Here is a 26,553-nt window from a genome sequence, read left to right as displayed (position 1 = left end):
GCACAGTTACAGAGAGCAGTGTCACAATTTGTTTTGGTAGCTGCTGTGTCTCAAATCTGTGTGCTGGAGTGCTGTTTTCTAGTTGCCAAGGCTTGGCTGTGGTCATGAAAGAGCTTGGGTAGGGCTGGGATCAGGCTGAGACATGAAGCTGTGTCCCTCAACAAGCAGGGCTGGGATAGCAACATTTCCACTTTCTAATGATAAGTCTTATGAACTCTGGATAACAGCAAGATCACTGTGTGGGTGGATTTATGTTGAAATTAACTTATGTTTAATCACATACAGCACATAGCACATAGCTGGTTTTCTGTCTGCTTTAACAGGGTCTGTTTCCTCCAAGGATTGTACTTGCCTAGACTTGAATAATAATTCAGCTTAAGGTAGGATGCGAAACTGAAGCACAACTGTTGATTCTGAAGAACTGCAACTGTTGGTATCCCCCTGGGGAACAAGAACATCTTGATCCCATTTGGTTTAGCTTAGCTAAAAGGATGACAGCATAAGTCACACTTCTGAGTGGTCCCCAAAACCATCAATTAGCTAAATACTTATTAACAGATGTAATTTCTGTCATGTACAGTTAGTTAATGAACTCAGTTTTTTTTTTTTTTTCAATTTGAAGCCGTATTTAAAAGATATTTTGCTACTCTAACATTTTAGTGTAGCAGTTCAGATTTACTTTGGGGTTTTGTTTGTTTGGTTTTGTGTTGTTTTGGGGGTTTTTTTTTGGTGGGATTTTTGGAGTTTTTTTTGGGTTTTGGTTTTTTTTTTTTTGTTTGTTTGTTTTTAATTGTTGTTGATTTTACATGTGTGTGGGTTATTTTAGCTGAAGAACTTGTGAGTGCAGTTTAACCTGCTGAGGGGATTCAGTTGCTGTTGAGTTTGGCCAGGGCTGGGACCATTGTGCAAGGACATCCGCAGCTCTCTCCTGGCATGTCAGAGCTCAGCACTCACTGGCCAGACCAAACTGAACAGATGCACTGCCAATAAGCAGCGTTCTGTGGCACAGAGCTCCTTCTAGAGCACCAGCTTTACACTGTCATAACTTCCACAGAGACAACATGGCTAGAAAACAGAGCAAGTGCACTGTGACTCAAATCCAGCAATTCTTAGATGGAGCCCAGTTGAATGGTTTTTCCTCTCAGTCATGCTAGAAAGACTCTGGAGCATCCCTGTACAACAGGCCCCTCCAGAAATGGACTTACACTGGTACTAGTGACTTTCAACTTGATCCAGATATTTGAAACACCCTCCAGGAAGATATATTCATTCTATAGATCCCATGGACAATACAACCTTATGCACCAAGAATCTAAATGACATGTCCAAACATACAAAAGCCAGTAGTGAGAAGGTAAGGAATACTGAGTCTCTTACAGAAGAGAGGAGACATAATCTGAACTTTCTACACTGTTGTGCTTTTTTTCCATTGTAAACATATTTGTGTGCAAATACATTTATCCTTCCATAGTTAATCTACAGAAAAGAAGAAAGGAACACATGTAATAAACTCAACTGTAATCAGCATAGAATAAAGGAAGACAAATAAAAGTGCCTTAGAAATACTGTTGGTAACAGTGTGCTCTTACAGATTTTTTCATGCTTTTCTTGCAGGTTAGATTATAAATGTTCTCTCAGTATATTCAGAAAGCCTGGACCAAACTCTTCCTCGGTATAATTCCACCTGGACTGATCAGGATGAATTTAGCCTAGTGCTTCAAAATCACAGTTGGTTTCTTTCTCAGCTAAAGCAGAATATATATTGTGAAACTGGGGAATAAGACAGAGCATAACTGAGGAATTCAAAAAGCAAAGCACCTCATCTTTCTGACTTTATTCAGCAAAACTCCAACATAGTTGCACCTCAAGGTAGTGAGCTTTTTCCCTTTTTAAGACCCGTGCTGTATGGTTCTTTTTTTTTTTTTTTCTGTTTAACACTTGCTATTCTTACAATTAAGATTTATAAGCTCTATAAGGGAAACATATTAGAGAAGAAAATTTTCTGGCTGTTTGACACAGTGAAGTTGTTGATTCACAGCTTTTGTAACTGCAGACACACTGCACAGAGATATCCAGCCACAATGTAGTGACACGACAGAACACAAATTGGCTGGCAACCTTGGGCAGGTGCTGTCTCCACAACAGCTTTTACTACTTATTATGACTATTTATTTTTTCAAATACCCTTCACAAGTTTTCATGTCAACTATGTCCTCTCTAAAGACCATGGTTTTCACCTTGTTTATCTTCTATTTTTGTCTTATTTATTTAACATCCTCTGGCTTCACTCTTTCTATAATCATAGAATTGAGGTCAGAAAAAGTCTTTAAGATCATCTTATATAGTTGGAGTTTACTAATTTACCAGAACTGCGAAAATTTAAAAAGCTTATAAGTATTAGAACTATATTTGCAGTTGTGTGAAGATAACCTACTCACAGGAATGTGTTTAAAAGGAAAAAAAAAATTCAAAATAATCAAAAGCAAAACAACAAAATCCCCAAACCACTCATTAAATATTTTACATACTTCAAAAGAATTGTTCAATTAAGAATAGAAAGGTGCCCCATGCCCTTTATTTTTTTAATTCTGCCTGATGTAAAACCAGATCATGAAAAAACTTATAATATGAAAGATAGCTATCAGGTTTTTAAGAAGTTATGGTGAAATAAACATCTCTTATGAAAACTTCTTTTCCCCAGGTAATTTCTTTTCAATGCAATGTAACATTTTCCCCTTCTGCTGTGAAAAGAAAATACACCCGTTCAAACTCACACATCAAAAATTCTCGGCGTAGGAATCACAGTGAAAACAGAGCCCAGGAGGTGAGCTGTGACACAGAGGGGACAACAGAGAAAAGGATAATAAAAGGGTAATAACTGCTCTCTGCTACAAGGTAAACAGGCAGGTCCTTGCTCTGAGGCCAGGTTTGCTCGTTTGGGCTGAAGTGAATAAAGCCACACATCTGCACAAACTTCTGCCAGCGCTGTGACAGACAGCAGGGCAGAGAGGAACCAGCTCTGCCTTAGTGCACATCCCCACCCTGGGAGGGCAAAGCCTCAGCAGGAAAGGGATTAACACCATAATGCTTCTGGCTTGGTGGAAGTACACACCAAATTCTGGCAGATCAGATTTCACTACTGCTCTAGTAAACAGGGCATGTATTTGCCATTTCACCTACTCAGAAGCCTACACCACAGCAATACATTCTGCAGTCCCAGAGGTGGGCACCATGTGCCCTTCCCACCTTAATGAACAGAACATATCATGAGCATAAAAGGACCTTCTGGAATGGGGCTGAAGCTTGTTTAAACTATCACTCCTTCGACCAGATTTACATTTCCCCCACTAACCTTCTCCTAGCTTACTGCCACGTGCCTTTCTGGAAAAAGGGAAGTTTGGCTTTGAGGAGCTGCTCTAAAAAAATCTCAGGGGGTAGTAAAGTTACAGGAGAAGCCATCGCAACAAAGGGCTTGACTGAAGTGACCGCTCCCACAGGAAAAAAAAATAGCCTGAGAGTAGCTGTCCAATGAGGTTTGCTGCATGAGCATAAGGAGCAGGCTGGGAAGCTGCAGAACATAAAGAATTCCTGCTGTGTTTCCCCCAGTGTGTCTCCTTTAAATTCAAGAGTGTGCATAAAAACAGTTTCTGAATGCATTAGCTTTTCACATCTGGAGGCATGGCTTCAGTCGTGCATTAGCCTGCATGTTTCCATTCTTTCACTAAAGAAAAAAGTGTATCCAGAGGCATGCAGGTATCCAGGGGAACCCCAAAACTAAAGGGAAAGGAAAGCATGTTCACTTCCAAACCGACAAAAACTGACTACAGGTTTTCAGCATCTTGCATGTTTTCTTGGGGACTACTCACAAGCTGTAAAAATCCTCTAGTTTTTGAAAATCCTTAACTCTTTTGAACATGAGAATGTATGACACAGAAGTATGGATTAGTATTTAGGAGATGTAAAGCCATGCTTAGGGCACAAAACCCTTTAACTCACAGGTACCAAAAAGAGGAGCTCTCACATTCTCTTTCCACCTACTGTCTCTCACTACTCCCAGCCACAAAGATTACTCTGTGTTGCCCTGAATCTTGTCATATATGCCAATTAACAATTTTAATATGTTAAAAGGGTACAAAGCATAGGGGAAGGGAAGCAGGAAAGCTACATCTATTTCCAGTGGTTTAGGAGTTTTAATAAACAAAAATAATCTCCTGAGACAGGCTAACAATTGTCAAAACAGTGAGGAAGTAGACACCAGAAGCTGAAAATTGTGGGTAAGAAAAGTCACACACAGAAAAGTATTTCTTCTCTTTCCAGGTTTTGCAGCAAGCTATCTCTTAGCCTTTTGGAAAATGTCTGAGGCCAATAGGAAAAAGTTGCTTGCTATGCAACTGCAGAAAACTGGGCAATTGTGGGTGCAGACCAAAACTAGGAATGGGCTCAACCAGGGATTAAAATAAGTTAATAGACTGTAGATTCCTTTTGGTGTTCCTTAGAATTGTTTCTAAACATGAAGGTCTTTGGCTGAGGAATTTCCTTGGCCACTGATTATCAGAAACAGGAAGGCTTAAAGGCAAGCTATAAGGAGGATTGCTCCCTGCCCTCTTGGCATCTGCTAATACCTGCTACCAAAAATCAGAAGGTTAAACACAACTTGGCACAAAACCATCCCAGAAGACATTGCTTTTAACTGGTTCTGGCCCAACCAGTAAGGCCAGGCCTGCATTAGCCAACTTGTTCTGTTTCCAGAACATGGCTATTTTCCAAGCATGGATCAGAGCTGGACCTAACCCCTGCTGACCTCTTAATGCAAAGTTGACTATTTCACCATTGAGCTTCTTGAAGAAGCTTTCACATGACTATGTCACAAACACTTGAATGTATTGTCAAATATTTATTATATGGCTGGGTTTGTGTTACCTTTGGGCACCATTGAAGTCCTTACACTCCAGGAGAGATTTCCTCACACTGAGGGCTCAGCTGAACTAAGCACTTTGAAAACTCCTCTTGGAAGGTTTCCCAGTTCATCTGTGTACACTTGATTGACCAAAACCAATGTTGTATCTCTTTTAAGGGTTGATGATCAAGCTGCTTAGCCTCTCTCCCAGACCATTAGTACTGTCGTCATTCCATGCAGCAGCACAACCCCTGAGGTGCTCTGCTCTTAATATTTTCCTACTATGACAAACCAGCCTTTTCCCCTGGTATAAATTTGCAATTTCTCTGCTTCCTATTTAAGACAGTTATTAAGCTGGCAGTGTGACTCTAATACTCACCCCTTGATTACCATCTTTCCCTAACAGCCTCCTCTGAAAAACTTCAACAAAACCCTTTTAGGAGTGTAAATAAGTTACAATATATCTAACATTTCTCCCATTGTGCGCTACTTAACTTTTTGAAAAAATTCTAATGCATTTGAGGAAGTTTACACTTAGAGAAAGTAATGCTGGTTTTCACCTCAGGTACTTTATAATGACATCTATAATGACTTTCTCAACAATTTTCTTAGGCACTTAAATGAGGGTCATGAGTTTATAATTCCCTGGATCACCCTTATCATCTCTCCCACCTCAATAAAAAGAGCACTGGCAATCTTCCAGATTCTTATTACAGCTGTAACAATAAATTAAATCACATTTATTTTGGGATTGTTTTTTCCTAGGAGGTAATTCAGCTAATACTAAAGAAATAACTGCTGACTTAATAGATGATTGTAGTTCAAATATTATAATATTAATATTCTCTATATTTACATATACATGTCAATAAATCTCAAACTGCTTTAACAACAAAGCCATTATCTTTATCCCCATTTTGAAGACAAGGAAAATGAAGCACAGACAGGGGCATTACAGGGCAAAGTTACAAGCAGAGTCCAAGTCTCATATTTATAACACTGCCTGCTAAATCATGAGATTCAATGAGGACTTCTTAAGTATAAAAGTATCTCTGCTCCTGCCAACTCTTTACCAAAAGATAAAGTTAAGTTCACCAGGTATTCCAGTGTAAAAAAGTATTTTATATTCTAATTTTCTCTTCTTAATTGTCCCTTGAGCCCCCAGAGCTATTCAGGCTCATCAGCTCTCTAGGGGATTTCTAATATAATTCTGGAAGAAAATTACTCATTTTTATACATATATGTGGGAATCCAGGGCTTCCCTCTGGCTGCCCTGGCAGGTCTGGGACCCTGGCAGGGGTAAGGAACCCCCCTGTACAGAGCCCCGAGAGACACTGTCTCTGATCTCTGTCCATGGAAAAGAGTTTTCAATCTTACAGGATGAATTACCAGCTTTGAGTGTTTGATAAGAGTAATAATTAAGTGTGACACGGGTGCAAAGGTAAAATTTTAGGTTTCTAGATTAGGGGTTCAGAGGGGACAAGATGGAGGAATTGGGTGTGTCTTGTCCTTTTTCTTCTTCTTCATGCCCTCCATGTTTCACTGTAGTGTTGGCATTTTTCTATTGGTTTAGGCTGGGAACACACTGTTCAACGTAGACGATAGATATTGGCACATTATTGTAAATATAGTATACGTAGTTTCTGGTATATAATGTTTGTAACATCCCACTGAGGGCAGAGCCCCACACGCTGCCCTGCAGGACAGACCTGCGGCAGGGCAGCAGAACATGTTAGAGATAAGCAAGAATAAACAACCTTGAAACAGCACAGACGAATTATGGCTTCTTCTTTGGCAACAGGGCAGAAAGACAGAGACTTTCTACAATCTCGGAATCACCAATACCCACAGATTCCGACACACACATATATATATATAGATATATATATATATTTGTTCCTTTAACTTCCTTTCATTCATCTTGGTCTCTAGCTTTCCTACAAAAACATACGCTTCACTACTTGCGTGACTCATACTGAGCTTATTTTCCTCTCACCAACTATTGTTCTGCATTAATATTTGTCTCTTCTCATTTAAGCATTTTTCCCTTTCCTTATGCTCTCCCATTACACTATAAAAATAAGTGTCATCATTCTGTTTGATTCTTTTATCTGTATAAGCATCTAATCACATTCAGTAGTACCAAGCTGATGGATTCAGAGATATCCTGCTAGGTATCACATTAACATTAATAACTTCTGCGTACGTAGTGTCTGTTACCTAAAAGAATCCCAAGGATCTTTGGAAACCCTACCCAGTCTCGTTGGCTGAAGCAACTCATCCATCAATGGGAGGAGGATATGCAGCAGCTGTTCATCAACACATGGAAACACAGAGCACAACAGGACAATGTTGCAGATTGACAACGCAGTGAGAAGTTAGGTGAGCAAAATATAATTCTCTCATCTGGAATTGGGTTAGACATTACTGTTAACACCCTTTTTCTAGGAAAAAGTGTCATAGGATAACTTCTAGTAACATTTTTCAAATTCTTGAGTAAATACTGCATCCAAAATATACCAGGTGAAATTTCAGCTCTTGCTTCAGTATTTGTGTACTGAAACAGGGAAGGGAAGCTCAACTTGAAAGCTCCCATGGTGTGGCAGAAATGAGAGCTACCTCTACAGCTAACTTCATGATCTTCCTTGGAAAAGTTTCCAAGCAGCAATATAGAATCACGGTGGTTGGAAAAAACCTTTTAGATAATTGAGTTTAGTCATCAAACCAGCACCCTCACCATATTCACCATTAAACCATGCTCTTAAGTATCATGTCTAAACTTTATTTAAGACTTCCAGAGATTGTGATTCCACCACCTCCCTGGGCTGCCTGTTCCAATGCTTTGCAGCCCTTTCTGTTAATAAATTTTTTCCTATATTCAACCTAAGCCTCTCCTGGCACAACTTGAGGCCATTTCCCCTGATCCTTTCATTTGTCACTTGGGAGAAGAAGCCACCCCCCATCTGGCTACAGTCACCTTTCAGGGAGTTGTAAAGCACGATAAGGTCTTCCCTGAGCCACCTTTTCTCCAGACCAAACACCCCTGCACCTCAGCTGCTCTTCACAGGACTTGTGTTCCAGACCTCTCTCCAGCTCCATTCTGGAGAGAGGACACAACTCCATTCTGGTTCTCTGGACACCTCCCAGCACCTGAATGTCTTTCTTGAAGTGAGGGACCCAGAACTGAACACAGCACTCAAGCTGTGGCCTCACCAGTGCAAAGGGACAATCATGGCCTTGGTCCTGCTGGCCACACTATTGCTGATCCAGACCAGGATGCCATCGGCCTTCTTGGCCACCTGGGCACAGCTGGGATCGTGTCAGCCAGCAGCATGAAACAAGCATCCCCAGAGATACATTTCAGTGGGCCCTATCCAACAGGACCGCAGACTTGCCATGGTCCTGTGGCCAATGCACAGGATCCCAGGGCATGCACTCACTCCTGAGCACATTTTGGCTTTCTTGGGACAGCTGACCAAATTATTTGTCCCATGGACAGTTGTGTGTCTTATAGCCAATCCTGGCTTGTAACCACCACCCCATTTTAAGGTTGGCAGACACCAGATTCAGTGTTCCTAAGACATCAGGCTGCAAACCATAGATTCAAAAGCTACCGTGAGAGCATTCCCACATACACAAGTCAGCAGATAGCTCAGAGCTCGACTAGCTATCCTAATATAAGTCACCTCTACTTATGTGTCAGACCACTAGGGTGTGTAAATAATGCTAAAGTTTTTTCAGGCCGCAGATCAGCCCTAGATCAGGAGCATGCAAGAGCAGTTCTATTCTGCGCCATCCTGTACCTTTCTTAAAAGCAGACATTTCATGAAAGCTATCTTTTGCCTTTATTCTTCATCATGCAGCTAACAATAGCTGGGCATAGAATCAAGGCATTTAAGCTGTAGGTACCTCAGTGTCACACTTTTTAGGAGTCATGCTTTCCAGTAAAATAGCCATCTTTCCCTCTCCCTCTAAAATTAGTCATATTAGTGTCTCCCACCAAACAATGACCTGCCCAGTCTAGTAACTTAAAAGATGAGAGAACATTTCACAGTACAGTGCAACCACATTCTTTTATGAGGATAACTACTGGAAGACATAAAACAAGCTGCTGAAAATGACCAGATATATTTATTCCTAGAAAGAAAGTAGCCTTCCTGTTGAATATTTTAGAAAACTAAAACCAACCCAATTTCAAAACACTTTGTCCTTACCCACCCCTACAAGCTATGTCCTCTATAATTTACAATGTGTTTACATTAGTGGGTAGATGGAGCCATTACTGCCCTTCTGGCTGATTTTCCCAGGTCTTTAAACTCTTCTTGAGCTGCTGCACTTGCTATCACTGCTTTGATCCAGAGACTGACAGCACACTACTTACTGCTGCCGCTTTACAATCCATCCTGGAATTTTTATCCCTGCCATTTCTCTACTTTATAGGCCTTCAAGCTGAAACACTCTGCAAAGGAGCTCCTGGAATCTTTTAGGCAATGCATTACCTTTCCATGGGTGATAGCAACATGTGTTTTCTCTGGAGTTTGTTATCTGTCAATATTACAATATTCATTGCCCACGTTGTGCCTCAGATATGCCAGGACAGTCTGTCCTGTCATAGCATCAAGATCTGACTCTTTGGACTCTCTTCTTCTCAATCTTTAAAACCTAAAAGAAGGAAGTTTTTGTTGCCACTTATAAATGTTATTGAATTAACTACTTCCACCTATTAATACTGCAAGTCAGGGTAGAAACACAACAAGAAAGCCCAGTCAGAGTCTTCCAAACTGTGGCTAGTGTTGAATATCAAGCTGTAAAAAATAATTTTTAAATTAAGGATACATTATGTATAGACTGAAAAATAACTATTCAGTATAATAAATGTGTATATTATCTACCCATTGAAGTTATTGCTACCAGTGTTTTTCTTAAGATGTGAAGGATGTATGTCATCCCCTAAACTGGTCAGGGTGAAATGTACATTTTTAATTTGTAAGCTTATCAGGAATACTAAATCCTATTTCCAACTCGCAGCTAATACTACATCTAGCTTGTATTACTTCTCTCCTTGCAGCTTCTACTTTAAAAAACAAGGCAGCTAATCAATCTTAGGAGACGACATGACAAATGAGACACATTTCAATAGGATTTAACAATAAACAGCCACCTCAACAAAGAGAAGCCTTCCCCCGCCTCCCCACTAAAGCAGTATCAGACAAGAAACTAAGAGAGACATGTTAACAGAGAAACATTCCAATTAACGTGTTACATCTCCTCTAAAGCACAGACCAAAGGCTACTGCTGCTGGGGATGCTGGGGGATGCAGAACAATAATTGTCACTTAAGCACTTCACTCCCTGCAGCCCGGAGCCCTTCCAGCCGGGTTTATCTCTCGCCAATTACTGCTGTCATTTGTATTTCAACGTGTGCCATCAGGAGCCAGGGCACAGGCACCAGCCAGGGAGACACACAGCAAAGTCAAGCCATTCTTCAGGCCCACTGATGCTACACCATGTCCTTGGGGACACCATGTGCAGGACTCACCCCCCAGTCCTGACACCACGCTGTGCTCCAAGGGGCACTCAGGGATGGGAAAGACATCCCAAGCCCAGCTGAGAGCCTGCAAGAGGCCACAGAGGAGTTTTCCAGGAGGAGGTCAGGCATGAAAGACACGTGCTGGATACCAATGGTACACATTTTGTTTCTGATGCATCTCCTGATATTCCATCATCCCCAGTTGCATTTTCTAATCCAAATCCACTTGCACTTCAAAGCTGCACAGGAGGCAGAGTTGGTGTACTTTAGTATGACTATGCTTTAGTTCTTCACACAGAATGGTAAGGTTGGAGAGGACCACTGGAGGTCTAGTGCAAACTCCTTGCTCGAGCAGGCTCCCCAAAAGTTCATTAACTTGGGATTGTGTCCAAATGAATTTTGAATATCTCCTGGGAAGGAAACTCTGTCATCTCTCTTGCAGCCTGTTCCAGTGCTTGGTCACATGCACAGTAAAGAACTTCTTCCTCATGTTCAGGTGGAACTTTCTGTTCCAGTTGCAGCCTGCTGCCTCTCATCCTGTTGTCCTGCACCACCAAGAAGAGTCTGGTCCATCCTCTGGACACACCCTCTTCAGATATTTATAGACATTGATAAGATTCCCTCTCAGTCTTCTCCAGGTTAAACTGGCCCAGTTCCCTCAGCCTTTCCTCCAAAAGAGGAATGCTCCATTCCTCCTCCAGAGGAATGCTGTGAAGCGATCACCTTCACAACCCTTCAGGAGCCCCATTTCTCTGGTACTAAGGACCCAAAAAGTGGGCACAGTACTCCATGAGAGGTCTCAGCAGGGCATGAGTACAGAGCACCAGTCTTTGTACTCTTGTAGCACCTACACACAGAAGCTGCACCTTGGGGCTGACGATGCTGGATGTTCATACCTGTGCACTTGAGCAAGTTGAAGATACTGGATTGGTCAAGGACCAACATGGATAAAAGGGATTCTCAGCTTCTCAGCTGGGGAATGGTCACAATACATATTGGTGGTGTGCCATTATCTGTCTGCAAGAGCTGCAAGGGGATGCAAGAAGGTCTAGGATGACTGTGGGAAAGCTGGAATTCCAGAGGACAACGGCTACTCTGTGGAGGCAAGATGAAAACACAGCACCTACAGCTGCTCATTTACTGCTTTGCTTCCTAAACAGTGCAGCTAAGACAATAAAACATAAAAGTTCATCATTACTTAATAGATTCCCTTCACTGAAGGTTGAAGCCTGCCTATTTGCTAAGTATCACAACAAAAATTTACCACCAGTCTTAGAGGTGTATCAGCTCTTTAAACAATCCATTTACTTGATAGTATTTGCAGCTCAGGGATCACTCTTCCTTGCTGACAGAAAAGTCTGTGATGCCTTCATTTGTCAGCCTGCTCTGTGGCATCTCATCACCACACAAGGTGCAGCAGAGACCTCTGAGACGCAAGAACCACTTCAGCTAGATCTAATTCAACACGGCCTCTGCCACTGAAAATTGTATTTCTTCTGATATCTGCAGTCAAAAAGAATCAGGGGTACAAAACCATCAGTTTTATTTACTGACAAGATGCATTTCCATGGGTTTTACCATGAAAGAAAGAATTTTTAAAAATTCTGTGGGCAATTCGGACTGTTTGCCCATTGCCCAAATGTAGTGGGATACAAACAGCCAGGAAGTGTGGAACAAATGCTACCTCCCACTTAAGAGTGTGGTAGGAAAACGTTGTTTGTCACCGATGAGCTGCAATCAGAGGCTGTGAACTATCCTTAGCATGTCTGAGAAGCATTTTTGCTACATGCTAACCAAGGAAAACCTGAGATCGAGTCAAACCAAAACAAAACACACTGCTTGCTTTTTCTTCTTAACTAGCCACCAGAAAAGTGATGGAAGACTAGGATTTGCTGTGACATCTAGATTGCCACTTCAAGTTTAAAAAAGCACCTGTATGTAAAGCTTACACAGAGGTTATTTTTCCCTGCCATCATGACCTCTCTCATTGGGGAAAAAAAAATAAAGAATGTTTAAACAAATAAGCTAAAGCAGCTTCTAAAAAATAGCCAGAGACTGGACTATGGTTAATCAAAGGCCAACAGAATAGTAAGTCACCCCTTTTTTTGGTTTCTTTTTAACTGGGCTTTTTTTGGCTGACTGTGTATTTGAAACCCTCTGTATTAATAAGCTGATCAGTTACTGGCTCTCTATCTGCTAACTTGAGCCAAAAAAACTGCTCATTTCTCTTTTGTCTCCAAGCCAAAAGAATTTTACATGGGAAATAAGTCTTGTACCTTCTCCTGCACACAGTGGTAATTTGAAAACCTTCTATTTATCACCAGGAACAAAAATGCTAAGCCAGACAGCAAAGAAGTGTTTGAAGCAGGGTCTCCAGAACAAAAACTCCCACCACTACAGTACACACAACTACTGACTCGGGCATTCTGCTCCTGAACACCACCATGGCACAGACAGGGCTATTCTTCTGTTTCAGTTCATGCTGGCTTGACTGACCTCACGTTGTCCTGTAATTCTGTATTAGTTATGGTTTTTTTCCTGCTACAAAATACAACAGCCTTTTTGTTACTTGGCTTACCAATCTGGTTCTGCCAAACTCAAAATCTGCATTTACAAAGTAGGCTATTTTTTCTGTACTTTTAAAAATGGAATGGTGATCCAGGCATTGAATATGTTAGGTGGAAAAGAAGTTCAACAGAGGGAATTTCTTCAGACAAGTTGAATGACAGCTGGAGAGGAATGGTCTGCTGGAATCACCTGGGATGACTTCACTGACTGTTATTGCTTCTTCAAGTGACACAGGAAGTACAGTAGCTAAAGACTGAGGGTGGCTCCTTAGTGTTGTGACCAAGGAGAGAGGACTTCCCTAATGCCCCACCTCGAGTTTATTCTGTTAAGCCCACCTTTAGCAACTGGTTGGGCCAGCTGTCTTCAAAGGATCTTGGCCATGGAGGGCTCAGCTTCCCATCAGCAGAGCAGCTGAACTAGTGCATATTTCTGGAAGCCTTTGTCACATTTTATAGAGCTTTGACTAAAACCTGCTGTTGCTTCTCATTTTGGTGTCCCTATCATACAAACTGAAGCATGTACATGCTCCCATCCTGCACAAAGATGTTGCTTCCTTAAGAACACACAGTATCTACACTTTGTGTACCAGCAGGTATGAAGCACTCTCCACATGTAATTTTCTAGAAGGATGTCTCAGTTTGAGACAAGTTAGGAGGAAATGTCCTCAAAAAGAAGGCAGGTTTCAATACTCCCCCACCAATACAAAAAGAATTTCTCAGAGAAAAGTGAAAAAAACATGTTTATTTAACAAGTAGAGTGCATGCAGGGTACAGGAAAGAATAAAAAAAACCCCAAAACTCTGTTAATATTTGAACCTTCTCTCTGTGGAGAAAGCTGGTGGATTTTGGAGTCTTGCTGGGCTCCTCCCGAGGTCCAGAGATGGGATGTGGCATCCCAGGCCCTCCCTGCCGGGCTGCAGCATGGGGTTCCTCATGATCCTCTGGTGTTTGGACTGGAGCAAAGCTGAACAGTTCCAGAAGAAGCAGCCACAGTCCTGGGAAAAACTTCTTGCCTCAGCTAACAAAAAAGAAGCTAGCTAAAAATGAGGAATTTAACTTTCCCTCTCTCAGCTGAGAAAGACACAGGAGAGAGAGCAGAAGACTATCTGTGTGTGAACACAGACCACTGCAAGTATTTGCCTGGATTCCCTTGCTTCCCCTGGGCCTAGCTTAAAGTACAGAATCAATTTCTGGGCATAAAGCAGACCATAGAGGAATAAAGTATCATAACATCACCCCAGGACAAAGCATTTTAGATCTTCTCTAACCCATTGTTTTAGTGATTCACCACCATCTTCACATGCCCAACACCCTTTCATACTGAATTCTTAGAGGATTATGCTATCTGAACACAAGAGAGAATCAACAAGAGACAACAACAGGTTGACTGATTAAGTTGAGACTGTACATTGGGTGCTCCCAGTTGTGATAGACTAGGACCTTTGGCTGAGTGGCAGTAATTATTTAAAGTGTTAAAATACAAATGCAAGAAACACTGCACTGAAAGCCTGGCCCACTTTGAAACTGGATGCACAGTACACCAGCTTCCCTTCTGCCTGCCCCACATTCCCAAGCAAATACAATGAGTCAAACAGTATGACAAAAACAGCTCTAAGATAAATAGTGCATACAGTCATAGAGAGGTTCTCAATAAGGAAAGCACAGGCAGAACTGCAACAAATAGCTACATTTGTTTTTTAACCCACAGAGGACAAAAAAACTTCTTTTTTGCAACTGAGATTTAGTGTTTCATCAGAGGCAGAGCTCTCTTGTGCACGCATGTGCATATATCATCCAAAACAGCTGAGAGTGTATAAATTTCAGGTTCTCTCCTAATGGTCAGTCAGTTTAATTAACAGCAATCTTTAATTGCTACAGCAGGCAGAAGTAACCTGGCTATAACTTACATCTTGACAACAAGCCATCAGTCAGATTTCTAGAGGCAGACAGCACTCACTGGTCTTAGAACTTAAATGAAGTTTGGGTGCTTGGCTTTGGAATCAGGATTGGTGATCTCTTTTGCCCTCTTTCTTCCTTTCTTTCTCTCCTTTTCATCTGATCCCTTCATCCAAAACTGCTGTGTTTTTATATCTGCTGTATGTTTATATAGTAGGACAGGGATTAATGCATCCATTTCCATGCCAAGAGTGTAATTTATTAATAAAACTGTGAGTTTTTGTGGATCCTCTGGATTTTGTTCTTCCTTTACACCATAAGCATTTATGAATCTTGTGTGCTCGCTTCCCTTTAAGTCTGACATCACATTTTCGGTGTCACGGGCAGGATGCTGTGGTTGAAAGAATTTGTTTGGGATACCATCACTCTACCCCTGAGTTCTGGCCAGGGCAGACTGGGAAGTGATCTATTCGTTATTAGCAGCCAGGAGGGATCGAAGCAGCTGCAAGCTAAGACTGTCCTAGAAATGTCAGTGCTTGACTGCTCTCTGATTCTGGAAAAGTTGAGAGAATATAATGCCTTCCCCAATTCCCCTGGGCACAGAATAGGCTAATGAAATCGGTATAATCCTGACATGGTGGTTAAATGCATAAATGTGGTGTTAAGAGAGCAAAAGGTAAAAAAAGAGGAAAGGTAAAGCAATTTACATGTGGCTTTGGGAGCGGCTTTTACTGCTGCCCAGAACGAAAGGTATACCAATGAATGAGTAGAGGGGAAAAAATGACTGGATGTCTGCAGGATTTGGTGAAAAGATTGCAAGACCAATTAAATGAGAAGAGAGAAAGCAAGCTTTGGGAGAAAATGTTGCTTTTTTTTTTTTTACTGAGTGTGAGCATACTAAGAGGCTTCAGGTAGAGCTTTGGGATGTAGATAAGAGAATATTACAGAAGGAATTGCAGAATTTAGAATTTGGACCATTTGCAGAAACACCATCTCATAACACTGGGGGTTTTTTTGTTTTGTTTTGTAAACAATGGAGAAGTTGGAAGACAGCACACAGGTCTATTTTTCTGACAAAGCAAAATGTAATGCTTGCCTTGTTATCTAACAATGAGGAAGTAACATTAGGACCCCTCATTAAAACAAACCACAGACAATGGTCAGGGTCAGCAAACTGCTACCCAAACAGTGCTGTATACAGCAACTGAGATATCAGAGTTCCAGAAAAAAATATAGCAGACTTGCATAGTATGGAAATGTATGGGCTGATCGTGACAAAACTGAAAAGGGAAAAGATGATTCTTTATCTTCAAGTCTCCCTGAGCCTACTAGACCCCACCCCAGGGTAGAGAGGAAAAAAAAATCACACAAAAAATTACCCTTCCCCCTCCATTTTATTTGATTCAGGTGGCTGATTTGCCAAGAGCATTATGGCCACAAGCCAGATGAGATGGAAATCTGGTAAGTGGAATCCTATTGCATGCAGAGTGACTGCCCATAGATTCAGATTCCAGGAGGTTCTTGTCAACAAATAATAACATATCTAATAGTAACTCAAATGCAGAGAGCATCCAATTTGTGGAGGCAACTTGAACCACAGGAGACCCTTCCAAAAGGTGGGGGAAGCAACATCAGTACAGCAACCACTTCATGAAGCAGAAGGTGAGATCCCACCTGAGCAACGTCAAGGCCAAACCAGCCCTGACAGACCAAAGAGATCTTTACAGTTCAACTCAACTACATTTAAAGAAACATATTCTGAGTGAAGAAAAAGAATTTTGTCATCAGCTTGATCCATTAAACAACTTGAGCTACTAAACACATGAGCCACAACTTGAGCCATGGACAAACCCCACCAGACTTGCATTATTTTCTCATCCCAGGAACAATACCGGGAATTATGTCAGCATATCCACACTGAAGATCAAATTAACCATGGAAGGACTGTTTATCCCTCTTGCAGGAGCAATGACTGTCAGCAGGAACCAAATTTGGTTCACATGTAACAATAGTACATTCTGCACCACACATTTCTCAGCTGTGAGGCCAATTTACTATGGCATTTATAAAGGAAGGAGATGAAAGTAATTTAGCCACTGAAATTCAAAAGGTAACCTGGGATAATGAAACCAAATTTGAAATGGAATTCCACTCTTGGTGGTAACTAATTCATTTCACTTACAACTCCACCAAGAATAAAGCCAACATTTTTGTTTTAACAGTATGCAGTGCTTTGTACATACTACACACCCAATCATTGTGTCAAGATTAAATTCCAACAGAGCTGTACTTTATTCCCTGGAGCAGAGAGTAAGGGCCCAATGGAATGGATATGTCTGCGAAAGAAGCCCTTGAAATTTTATTCTTGTAGACAACCCTGTTGTAGATACAAGTAATCATTCACATTTGTGTCTGTAACTGTGTTGAAATTATGGGATCTGATTTTAGATATCGAGCTTCTGTTACATCTTATCAACTGTTATGATTTAACACTGATTTAAGACCTACACCCTACCCCTGTTGGAATAAATCTCAGCTTGATAAAGCTGCTACTGAAGCAAGAACAAGAAAATGGACAAAAGACTGATTACTGCTTCTCATGATGTTAAAGAAATCCAGGTGATGGAATGAGTGAAAAAGGATGGGGAACAACATGGGTGGGACATGTTATATGGATGGTTGCCAACAGCAACAGGAGTTTTTAACCAGGTGTTGCATTCTGTGATTGTTCTTTTAATATTAACTTTTCTGCCTTTCCTTTTGATAATTGCATTTTACATCAAGCTGCAAAGGATTATAGAGAGATTACTCCCAGAGAGTTGAGACAGAGGGGGAAAAGGGGCAAATGCATTCTATCAGCTTTCTCATCTTTTCCCTTATCAAAGAATGGTTCTCCAAGTCCATACTGATGTTTGTGCCAGAGTATGGAGTAGAACCCCAGAAGACAAGGGGCTAATGTGTATGTCTCAAATATCAGCAGCTGGATGGTTGCAGAGCTAACCAAGGATTGTTGGTAATGACACACCATGAAAAAGAACAAGATGAGGCTGGATAACGGGCCTATGCAGAGGTAGGGCAGCACTTTTCCAGGATAAACATCCTTGTTCTAGTTCCTGGACATCAGCACAACACAGTACTGCACAAGTGCAAGAATGAGGTTTTCCTTACAGAAAAGGTGTTTTCCTTATCTCTTCCACAACCAATCCTCTTCAGGGGAGACATCTGCTGATAATGGACTATTGAATGTCACAGCATGACTGATAAGAACTATAACATCCCATTGTGAGATGCTCCACCCAGAGGGAGGAACCAAGCATTCCTAAATGGATATAATTTTGAGTTTCTGGAACACCAGCACAGCTTTTTCTGCACTGGATTTCCCAGAGGAAGAGCTGCCTCTTTCACTGAATCTTCAGAGGAAGACTACACCCATTTCTACAGGATCATTGCTCCAACACAACGACAACTGACACTCCAGGAGGACTGCAGCCATAATTCCCAGTAAGACTGCTGCCAACACCCTGACCAACAGGGTGTGAGGTCGTATTCTGACTCTGTCACTGTTGTTTTGGTTTACTGCATTGTTTATTTTATCATCTTTTTATTTTCTTCCCTAATAAAGAACTGTTATTCCTCCCATACTTTTGCCTGAGAGCCCCCCTTAATTTCAAATTTATAACAATTCGGAGGGAGGTGGATTTACATTTTTTCCATTTCAGGGGAGGCTCCTGCCTTCCTTAGCAGACACCTGTCTTTCCAAACCAAGACAAACACCCATCCTCCCTTACACAAATCAGCCCATCTGTGAAACCTCCAATCCCATGGCCACATCCATGGGACACTCACATGAGAGGCAGCTGATGGGGTGCATTAATCTATCAATGACCCCCCTAAAGCGCTCCCCTGAGGCCTTACAGGCACAGGACTGACTGCAGGTGATGCAACAAACCCAGAATCTGTTGTAAGAGACAACAGCAAACTCCCCCCGCCAGGAAGGTGCCTGGATTTTCCTACCTGTCCTGAGCAGATATTAACCCAGACATAACATCATATTCTACACCTTTTGGGGGGACCATTACCTCCAACAAGCCCAGTTGAAAAGGATTAATGCAACATCATCAGGATCCATGGATGGTGACATTTTCCTTATTCTATGTCACTCTCTTTCTGACCCCCCCACCTCTTACTCCTATTTCTTTCTCTTCCTTTTACTCTCCTTTTTATCTCTCACCCTCTCATGCTTACTTTTAACTATTATCACTGGCATATGGTCTTGTTTGCACCTTAATTTGGGCAGAGGCATTTCTAAGAACTTTAATAACTGAATAGTGACAGTGGGGGATGGGGCGGGGAGGGGTCAAGACCACCCAAGACCCCAAATCCCTCCAATTCATTTCCAGGAGGGACTAGAGCAATGGACTGCACATGGTAACTCATTTGCATAAAAAGGGATCCCCCATCAAGCCTGGACAGGTTCTGGTCCCTCACTGCAAAGGTGTTCAGTTCAAGCAGTACTTATTACATAGAGTAGATGAAACACTTCTTCTACCTCAATACTTAATGAATACTAATAAATGAATGAGAGATGCCTCCAAATCCCATAAGCAAAGTACACTGTACAGTGTAAACTCTAATAAAAGAAAATTAAGGATGTAAAGTCACACCATGGGAAAGGATGAAAAAGGCAATTTTTTGCCAGCTCATACAATACTTGGCTACCAAATCTGTGAAGTAGTAATAGCACCAAGTATACCTTTTTAAAACATCTGTTTCTCCCAAATGTACAGTTCATCAGAGAATGTTCCTGCTTCTCATAATCTATTTCCCTTTCCAAAAGGTACTCAGGAAAATTATTTTTTCCTAGCAAACAGAAGTCCATAAGAACTTCCAAATCAACCATATATGCTACCCCAACTTGCTTTTATTACAGAAGAACAATTCCAGCAGTGATATACTATTATGTTTCATTCAGTAATTTTCAAACTTGCATGTCTGAAGGTTTGCTTCCAGAAGTTCCCAGAAGTGTACTTCAGCACTTAAAAGAAGTTATTTGGATGGAAAAAGTATTCTCCACTTTAGAAGTGGGGAGAGGCAACCAAGTGCAGCATTCTCTTCTCCTGCCTTGACAAACAGGCATCATAACTACACCCAACCTTAATGCATGGCAAAGGGGTTGTGTTAGGCTCTGGACTGATGATTTTACTGCCTCACAGACTACATTCACTTCTCCAGGAAGCTACTTCTCTTCACATTCAAGGTTCTTCATAGCCTCTCTTTGTCTCTTCCAAATCACATTTAGACTTCCACCACTGATCACCCCATGGCAGTCACTGACCCCTCAGTACTAGTTAAACTGTCAAACAAATTTTTCATGCTCCCCATGAACTCTCATAACTGCCCAATTCCTCCAGTGTTGGGATGGAGAATCTACTGAGAGACCATTGCTATCATGTTAGCTAATATCCAGTCATTTTGCTTTCTGCCCGCTGTCCATTTGGGATCTGTTCTTATACCTGGAACACAACTGTCTTTCAGTATAGCACCTGACAAAAGAGAGCTGTGGGCTTTGGCTGAGCTCTTGATACACAAGAAAGTTAAGAGCATCAGCAACAGGGAAACTGCAGAAAGGTTTAATAGATTTGACCACTTACAAGACTAACCCATAGGAGCACATACCAGTCCATTTACATGTGCTAACCACCATAAAAAACTGTTGCACAAAAGCTTCATAAATTGCCATTATCATCATCACCTCCTCTGCTCCTTTGCTACCTATCTTTTCTTTAGAGACAGGATGGGAGGACACAGTCTTAAGCTGTACCAAGGGAGGTTTAGGTTGGATGTTAGAAAGAATTTACTCACAGAAAAGGTGAACATTGCAATGCATTGCCCAGGGAGGTGGTGGAATCACTGTCCCTGGAGGTGTTTAAGGAAGGACTGGATCTGGCAGTCAGCGCCATGGTCTGGTTGACAAGGTGGTGTTAGGTCATAGGTTGGACTCGATGATCTCAGAGGTCTTTTCCAATCTAATTGATTCTGTGATTCTTCCATTACTGCTAGAAGGAATAAAAAAAAAAATCCTCTGCTACTGGAGTTCTTTATCCTGGCCCCTGAGGGCAGGCATGTTTTCATCTTCAGCATATTTATTACTGTCTCTACGGTGCACGGGCATTTCCAGGCAGACAGAAAGGAAGAGTTGCTCTCACTAGCACATGGTAATCTAAGGGCATGTGGAGTACCCATCAAGCTGGCATGACAGTCATGGCCTGATACAGCCCAAGCTTTGAGATGTGCTTTCAAAGAGAGTTGAAACTCTGAGACACAGAATGTCTGTCAGTCCTGAGAATGGACTATGTAACTACTCCATCTTCACTGCAATTTTTCACCCATCTTAAAGTCACAATTAATCACCACAGCTACAGCTTCTTGATTACATGGGAAAAGTTCTGGCTTTTTTCTGTCTGGTGCAGGGCATATGTTGATCAGCTAAATGATGCTCATGTACAAGCACATGCTCTGGCCCCCTTTGTCTTGTGCCACAGCTGCACTCGAACTGAGAGCATGTCAGTGTTGGCATCAGTGGCAGAACAAAAGAGACAAAGGCTGACACAGGAGAGGGAGACTGTTAGGCTGCTAAAGAGCAGCAATATTAGAAAAGAAAAAAAAATTAAAAAATTAAATAAAAATCGAACTCTAGGAAAGGACACACCTGGACCAGAAGCAATTTTTAAAGGAGGAATCTGCCATGTGTGGAGGGCTCACCATTCATAAACTCAGCCTTTCCTTACAGTTTTGTGGAAGAGAGCATGGATTGGGTGAGCAGAGGGATCTAGAGGGCTATTTTCCTATGCCACTACAGCTGAAGCAATGTGTTATCTCTTAACCTGCACTGCCTTATCTCTTTGTAAACAAGCTAAACTAGGCTGGGCTAAGTGTGCAGGAAAGTACACTAACCATGAGTGGATTTAAGGCTCTTGGCACTAGACACAGCCACTTGGTTTAAGTGGCACGTGTCTCAGTATCAAGGCTCATGCTAAGCAGTTGCAAATGGATATGGCAGGCACGCTCGCTCTGCACTGAGTTTAATGCAGGAAATTGTGTGAGCTCCAGTACTGTAACACAGGAAATCTGAGAGCTAAAAATGCACCCTGGAGAATTAAATCTCTGCTCTTCATCCCTCTCTGCAACTCAGGAGTGCTCAGAGTGGCCTTTGTGTGTCCTCACCTCCAAACACACCCCGATCTGCACTTATTCCCAGTCCTACCTAACATGCAAGGGACATTTCCAGGGAGACAAAAGGCTGTATGTCCATCCCAAGCAGCTCACAAACTAAGGATATGCAGAGGGGACGGATGTGCCACTTCAGTCTCTCCCTTTGCACAGCTTCAGAGCCCAAACTTCCTTCTACTTACCCCATTGAAAGAAGTACATTGCTGCAGTTATTTGTTAGTGCAGCAAGAGACATCCTTGTCAGCAGCACTGAAGCTGTGCAAGTGACTCTTGGAGATGCCATTGTTCTTAGACACAGGATTTCATTACATAAAGCCTGCCCACTGAGAGATATCTTGGGAAGGGGGGGACAGGAAGGAGGGGGAGAGAGGAAAGGGGGGGAGCCTTTTACCAGAGAGGGGAAAAGCAACTCTCCGAGATCCAAAATAAATGATTCTTGATTCACAGGGAGGCACGAAACACAGCTCACACCCAAACAGAGACACTCCTCTATGGCAGACAAGCATCCTGATGATTGTTGGCTTTGTTGTTCCAGCAGGAAACGCCCCCGCCCCGCTTTGCAGCGCTGGATTCTCGGAGGCGCCTCTCGCTGCTCCCTGTTCTGCGGGAGCAGGAGGAGCTGCTGGAGCGCCCCGCACAGCAGCTGGAATGACAAACACGTCGGCATGCAGCATCTTTCAACTCGCACAACAAATAATCTGCTCTAATTCAAAGGGCTGGCAGTGAACAAGGTATTACAAAAACATATTTCCTGTGCGTTAGCAGCACAGTACAAAACTCACGATATGCCACCATATGGCTTCTGCCGTATTATTTTTGCTAATAATGTAAAACAACATGCACCGTGGTAGCTGCAACAACCACAATGCCACTAACAGCCTGTTTGTGCCAGGATTAAAGTGGTTTCTTATTAATTATTTAGGTAGAGCATTGTATTTTAAAAACACTGAGGATGGAATAACATTATTCTTATTTAGTTATTTTTCACCTAGAGTATGATTAAACTGTTCAAAAGTTCCCTTTTTTTCCAGCAAAACTGGGAAAACATCACTTACCTAAAAAACTAGTAAGCATTGTTTCAGCAACCTAGCAAAAGTACCTTTTAAAAGGCATGGGTTTATAGCAAGCAATAGCTGAGCAACTATTCTGAGCTGTAAAAATGAAACAGAACTAGAGAGCTCTGTCCTGCTGTGATGAGCTGCAAACTTAATCAGGATCCATACTGGCTTGAAATATGTAATCTGTATTGTCCATTTCTCTCCTCCTCTGTGTGTGTGTACAGATGGTCAAAACCTTACAGCTAACCCTGAGCAATGGATAATGAGGTAATAACACTTTGCAGCCTCCAGCCTCTGTGGTTACTTCCAAATTAACATCCCAACTGCATCATGCAATTCACAACACCAGATATAAGAGCCTAGTTCACCAGTCAGAGCGACTTGTTAGTCAGGAAATGGTTAGAGCAGCTACATTTCTGTACCTATTTTTGCTCTTTAAAATTGTGTATGGCTACTGTAAACATCAAACCTCCTCTGTGTTCCAGCTTCAAGAGAAATAGAAGAACAACAAAAAAACACTGGAAAAAAAAAAAAAAAACCCAGACCCCTCCTACCCAGGCTTGTCCTGAATACTAATGCTAAAACTATTACAAAATGCTAATTTGGTACCAGCAACCTGTGATTAAAAAAACAATGAAGCACCTCAAGCACATGAATTAAGGCATCATCTTAAACACGTTTTTTTTTTCATCTTAAGCTAGAAAACCCTTATATATACACATCTGGGTCTTTTCTGGCTCTTGATCTCAAAGCTATATTAAAGATGCAAATCTTTATGTAAGCTAGTCTAATGCATTTGGGGTCTGAATGAAAGCTAGAGACACCACAATACTTTTAAAGGCAACCACAAATGAAACCAAAATCTCAGCTAAGAATATTTTCTGTCAGCAAACACTCCCTGAAGGCAATTCTTATGGATTACTGGGGTGCCTATGGAGTTACTTGAGCACCATTACCTAATATTGGGTATTTGGTATAGAACATGCTTTCATACTTAACATACTTACGCAGTCAGTGGTAAGGATGCACTTTCACAACACTTCTGAGGCAAGAGTCACAAAGTTTTAGCAATTAATTATAATAATCTAGTAAGAATCAATAATAATTAATCTTTACAGTTTTTGTTTCCTCTCCAGTTTAAGGCATAGGAAAGGCTGATTTCCTTCTCCCTGCTGCATTGTTCACCAACATTTCAACATTTCAAGCAAACCTTGAAATGGAAACCTCAGTGCTCAACTTCATGTGTTCTAACCATCTGACACTATGCCCTCACTACTATACCAAACTTTTTTACTCCCATCTTGCATTTGTGCATAGTATCTAACTTACCTAATGCCTTCCATGAATAGAGTGAAAAAGTAGGAAAATCTCCCAAAATTCTTGCAAACATACTGGCCATTTAAGAGAAGGAAGAACAGATTGTTTGGCCAGGACTAACCATTCAATTGCAGGACCTTTCCCACTCCATCCTTCACTTTTTGTCTAAAATACTGAAATGTTTAGAACAAGGATAAAGATATAACCTTGATCAAAGTTTGGTAAAAAAATAGCAAAATAACCCAGAGACAAAAAGCAGAACAAATCCAGAAACGCCTCCGCTCTCAGCCAGACCAAAACTACCCTTTATACAATGTATCTTTACCAGACACATTGTGTAAAGGTGTTGATTTTGCTAATTCAATAATTCCCTACATCAATAGTATCCTTGACAGAGCCATAAATAAGTATTTGACTCTAGTCAAATGCTTCATAGGGAACTTTGATGAAAAGTTGCTCCTACTAGTAATAAAAACATTTGTGTCATCTACAAACCCCAAAATACATAAAACCAAAACATGAAATACTGTGTTCTGCAGTGCAGAGAAGCTGAATAGCAGGTTAGAAAGCATTAAGCCAGGAAACTAAAAATAACTGTATTTATTTGATTTTTTTCTATTTAAAATTTTAGCCACATCAAATTGATTATATCCTTCAATTGATAAAACACATTGTTTGGCTGATGATTGTCAATTCACAATTGCATGCAATTAATAATTATCAAGGTGCAATTAAAACTTGCAAGAGGTGAGCAAGTATCCCATAGGCTCTCCCAGAAGCAGAAAAAGTACTGCAGGAAACAAATACTTCATATTTGACAAGAATAGAAGTTAATTTTTGCACTATCACTTTCACTATTTTCTTTGCAAAGAGTTTACTTCCATTATAGAGGGAAGGTAGTTCAATAGCTAGTACAAGATAAGGGGGACATGCCAAAATGACACAGATTAATTTTAGTGTCAGAAATTACTGTAAATCTCAGTGGTTTGAAACCCTGGTACCCTCAGCTGGAAAGGGGAGGGGATGAGGGTCACAATCTCTCTGAAATGTCAGAGAATGTAGGCCTCAAACCCATGAGAGAGAACAGCTCTGGAAAAGAAATTATAGCAAATCTAACAAGCATTTTCTATAAGATGTCTTGACTTTGAGGTGCTATTTCACAATTTAAGTTTTTTTAACATCTCTAAATCGGGACAACTTTCTGTTAGCAACTATGAGGTACAGTAGTGAATCATCATATTTTCCTCTGCTATTGCTGGGTTCTAGAGCCTGCTCCAGCTCCCACCTAGAAGTATTTGCCATTCTTCCCAATTCTTTTCCAGCTCAGCCTAGCACCACCATCATTTTGACTTTGAGAAAGCAGCAAAGACATAATAATGATGATGTATATTTGTATGTATTTTCCCCCCTTAAAACTGACTTTGCCCATATGAAGGCATAAACAATCTACAGAAGCATCCCTGAGCCATCCACAGCTTTCACAAAAAGCTGCCTTTAAAGCAATCTAGTTCTCTTCCACCTGATCCTATAAACACTGCTGGCAATTTTTCCCCCCATGCCTCTAACATATTTTCACTTAGCACCAGTTTGATGTATAAGATCTGACAGCCAGGCAGTTATAGGCCACCTGCATCACTGTCACCATGACAACAGTGAAAGACAATCCATGATCCCATGCCCTGGTCACACGTTTCAATACAGCTTATCTGTCCAAAGCCACTGAGTCTAATGGAAGAGAGTAATTACAATCTTCCACTCATTGTCAAAATTCTCACCATATAATGCTCTTCAAAATTATTTTATTCCTCTCTCACGACTGCTTTGCAAGGAAAAAAAAAAAAAAAAAAAGGAAAACAAACCCCAAAAGAAACCTTAAGTGGGTTTGGAAGGGAGAGAAAGAGTGAAAAGCTAGTCTGTACCTGATAGAAAAATGCAGCAGTGTGAGCAAACTGGCTCTTCACAGTGCTGAAGGACTAATCAGAAGCAGGGGAATGTACCAACCACTAAGAGGGATAAAAGAAAATTTCTATTTGTAGAGCATCACTTAAGATCCTTTTGG

At 41.3% G+C, this 26,553-nt stretch overlaps 1 protein-coding gene across 3 annotated transcripts in view; it reads right to left on the bottom strand.

The window, feature by feature from the left end:
• MAML3 (mastermind like transcriptional coactivator 3) overlaps window positions 1–26,553 on the bottom strand; it is a 243,445-nt gene that overhangs the window by 189,339 nt on the left and 27,553 nt on the right. Inside the window, exon 1 of one of the 3 annotated variants that reach the window (XM_072928755.1) lies at window positions 20,752–24,851. The exons of the other annotated variants lie outside the window; for them this stretch is intronic. Coding sequence (XP_072784856.1) covers window positions 20,752–20,766 — 15 coding nt within the window. The 5' untranslated portion in view covers window positions 20,767–24,851. Of the gene's footprint in view, window positions 1–20,751; window positions 24,852–26,553 lie in introns of those variants that run through there. 3 annotated transcript variants of the gene reach the window in all.

The sequence above is a fragment of the Taeniopygia guttata genome, chromosome 4 (genome assembly GCF_048771995.1).
Source record: "Taeniopygia guttata chromosome 4, bTaeGut7.mat, whole genome shotgun sequence".
NCBI lineage: Eukaryota > Metazoa > Chordata > Aves > Passeriformes > Estrildidae > Taeniopygia > Taeniopygia guttata.
This window is presented reverse-complemented; position numbering and strand designations above follow the sequence as displayed.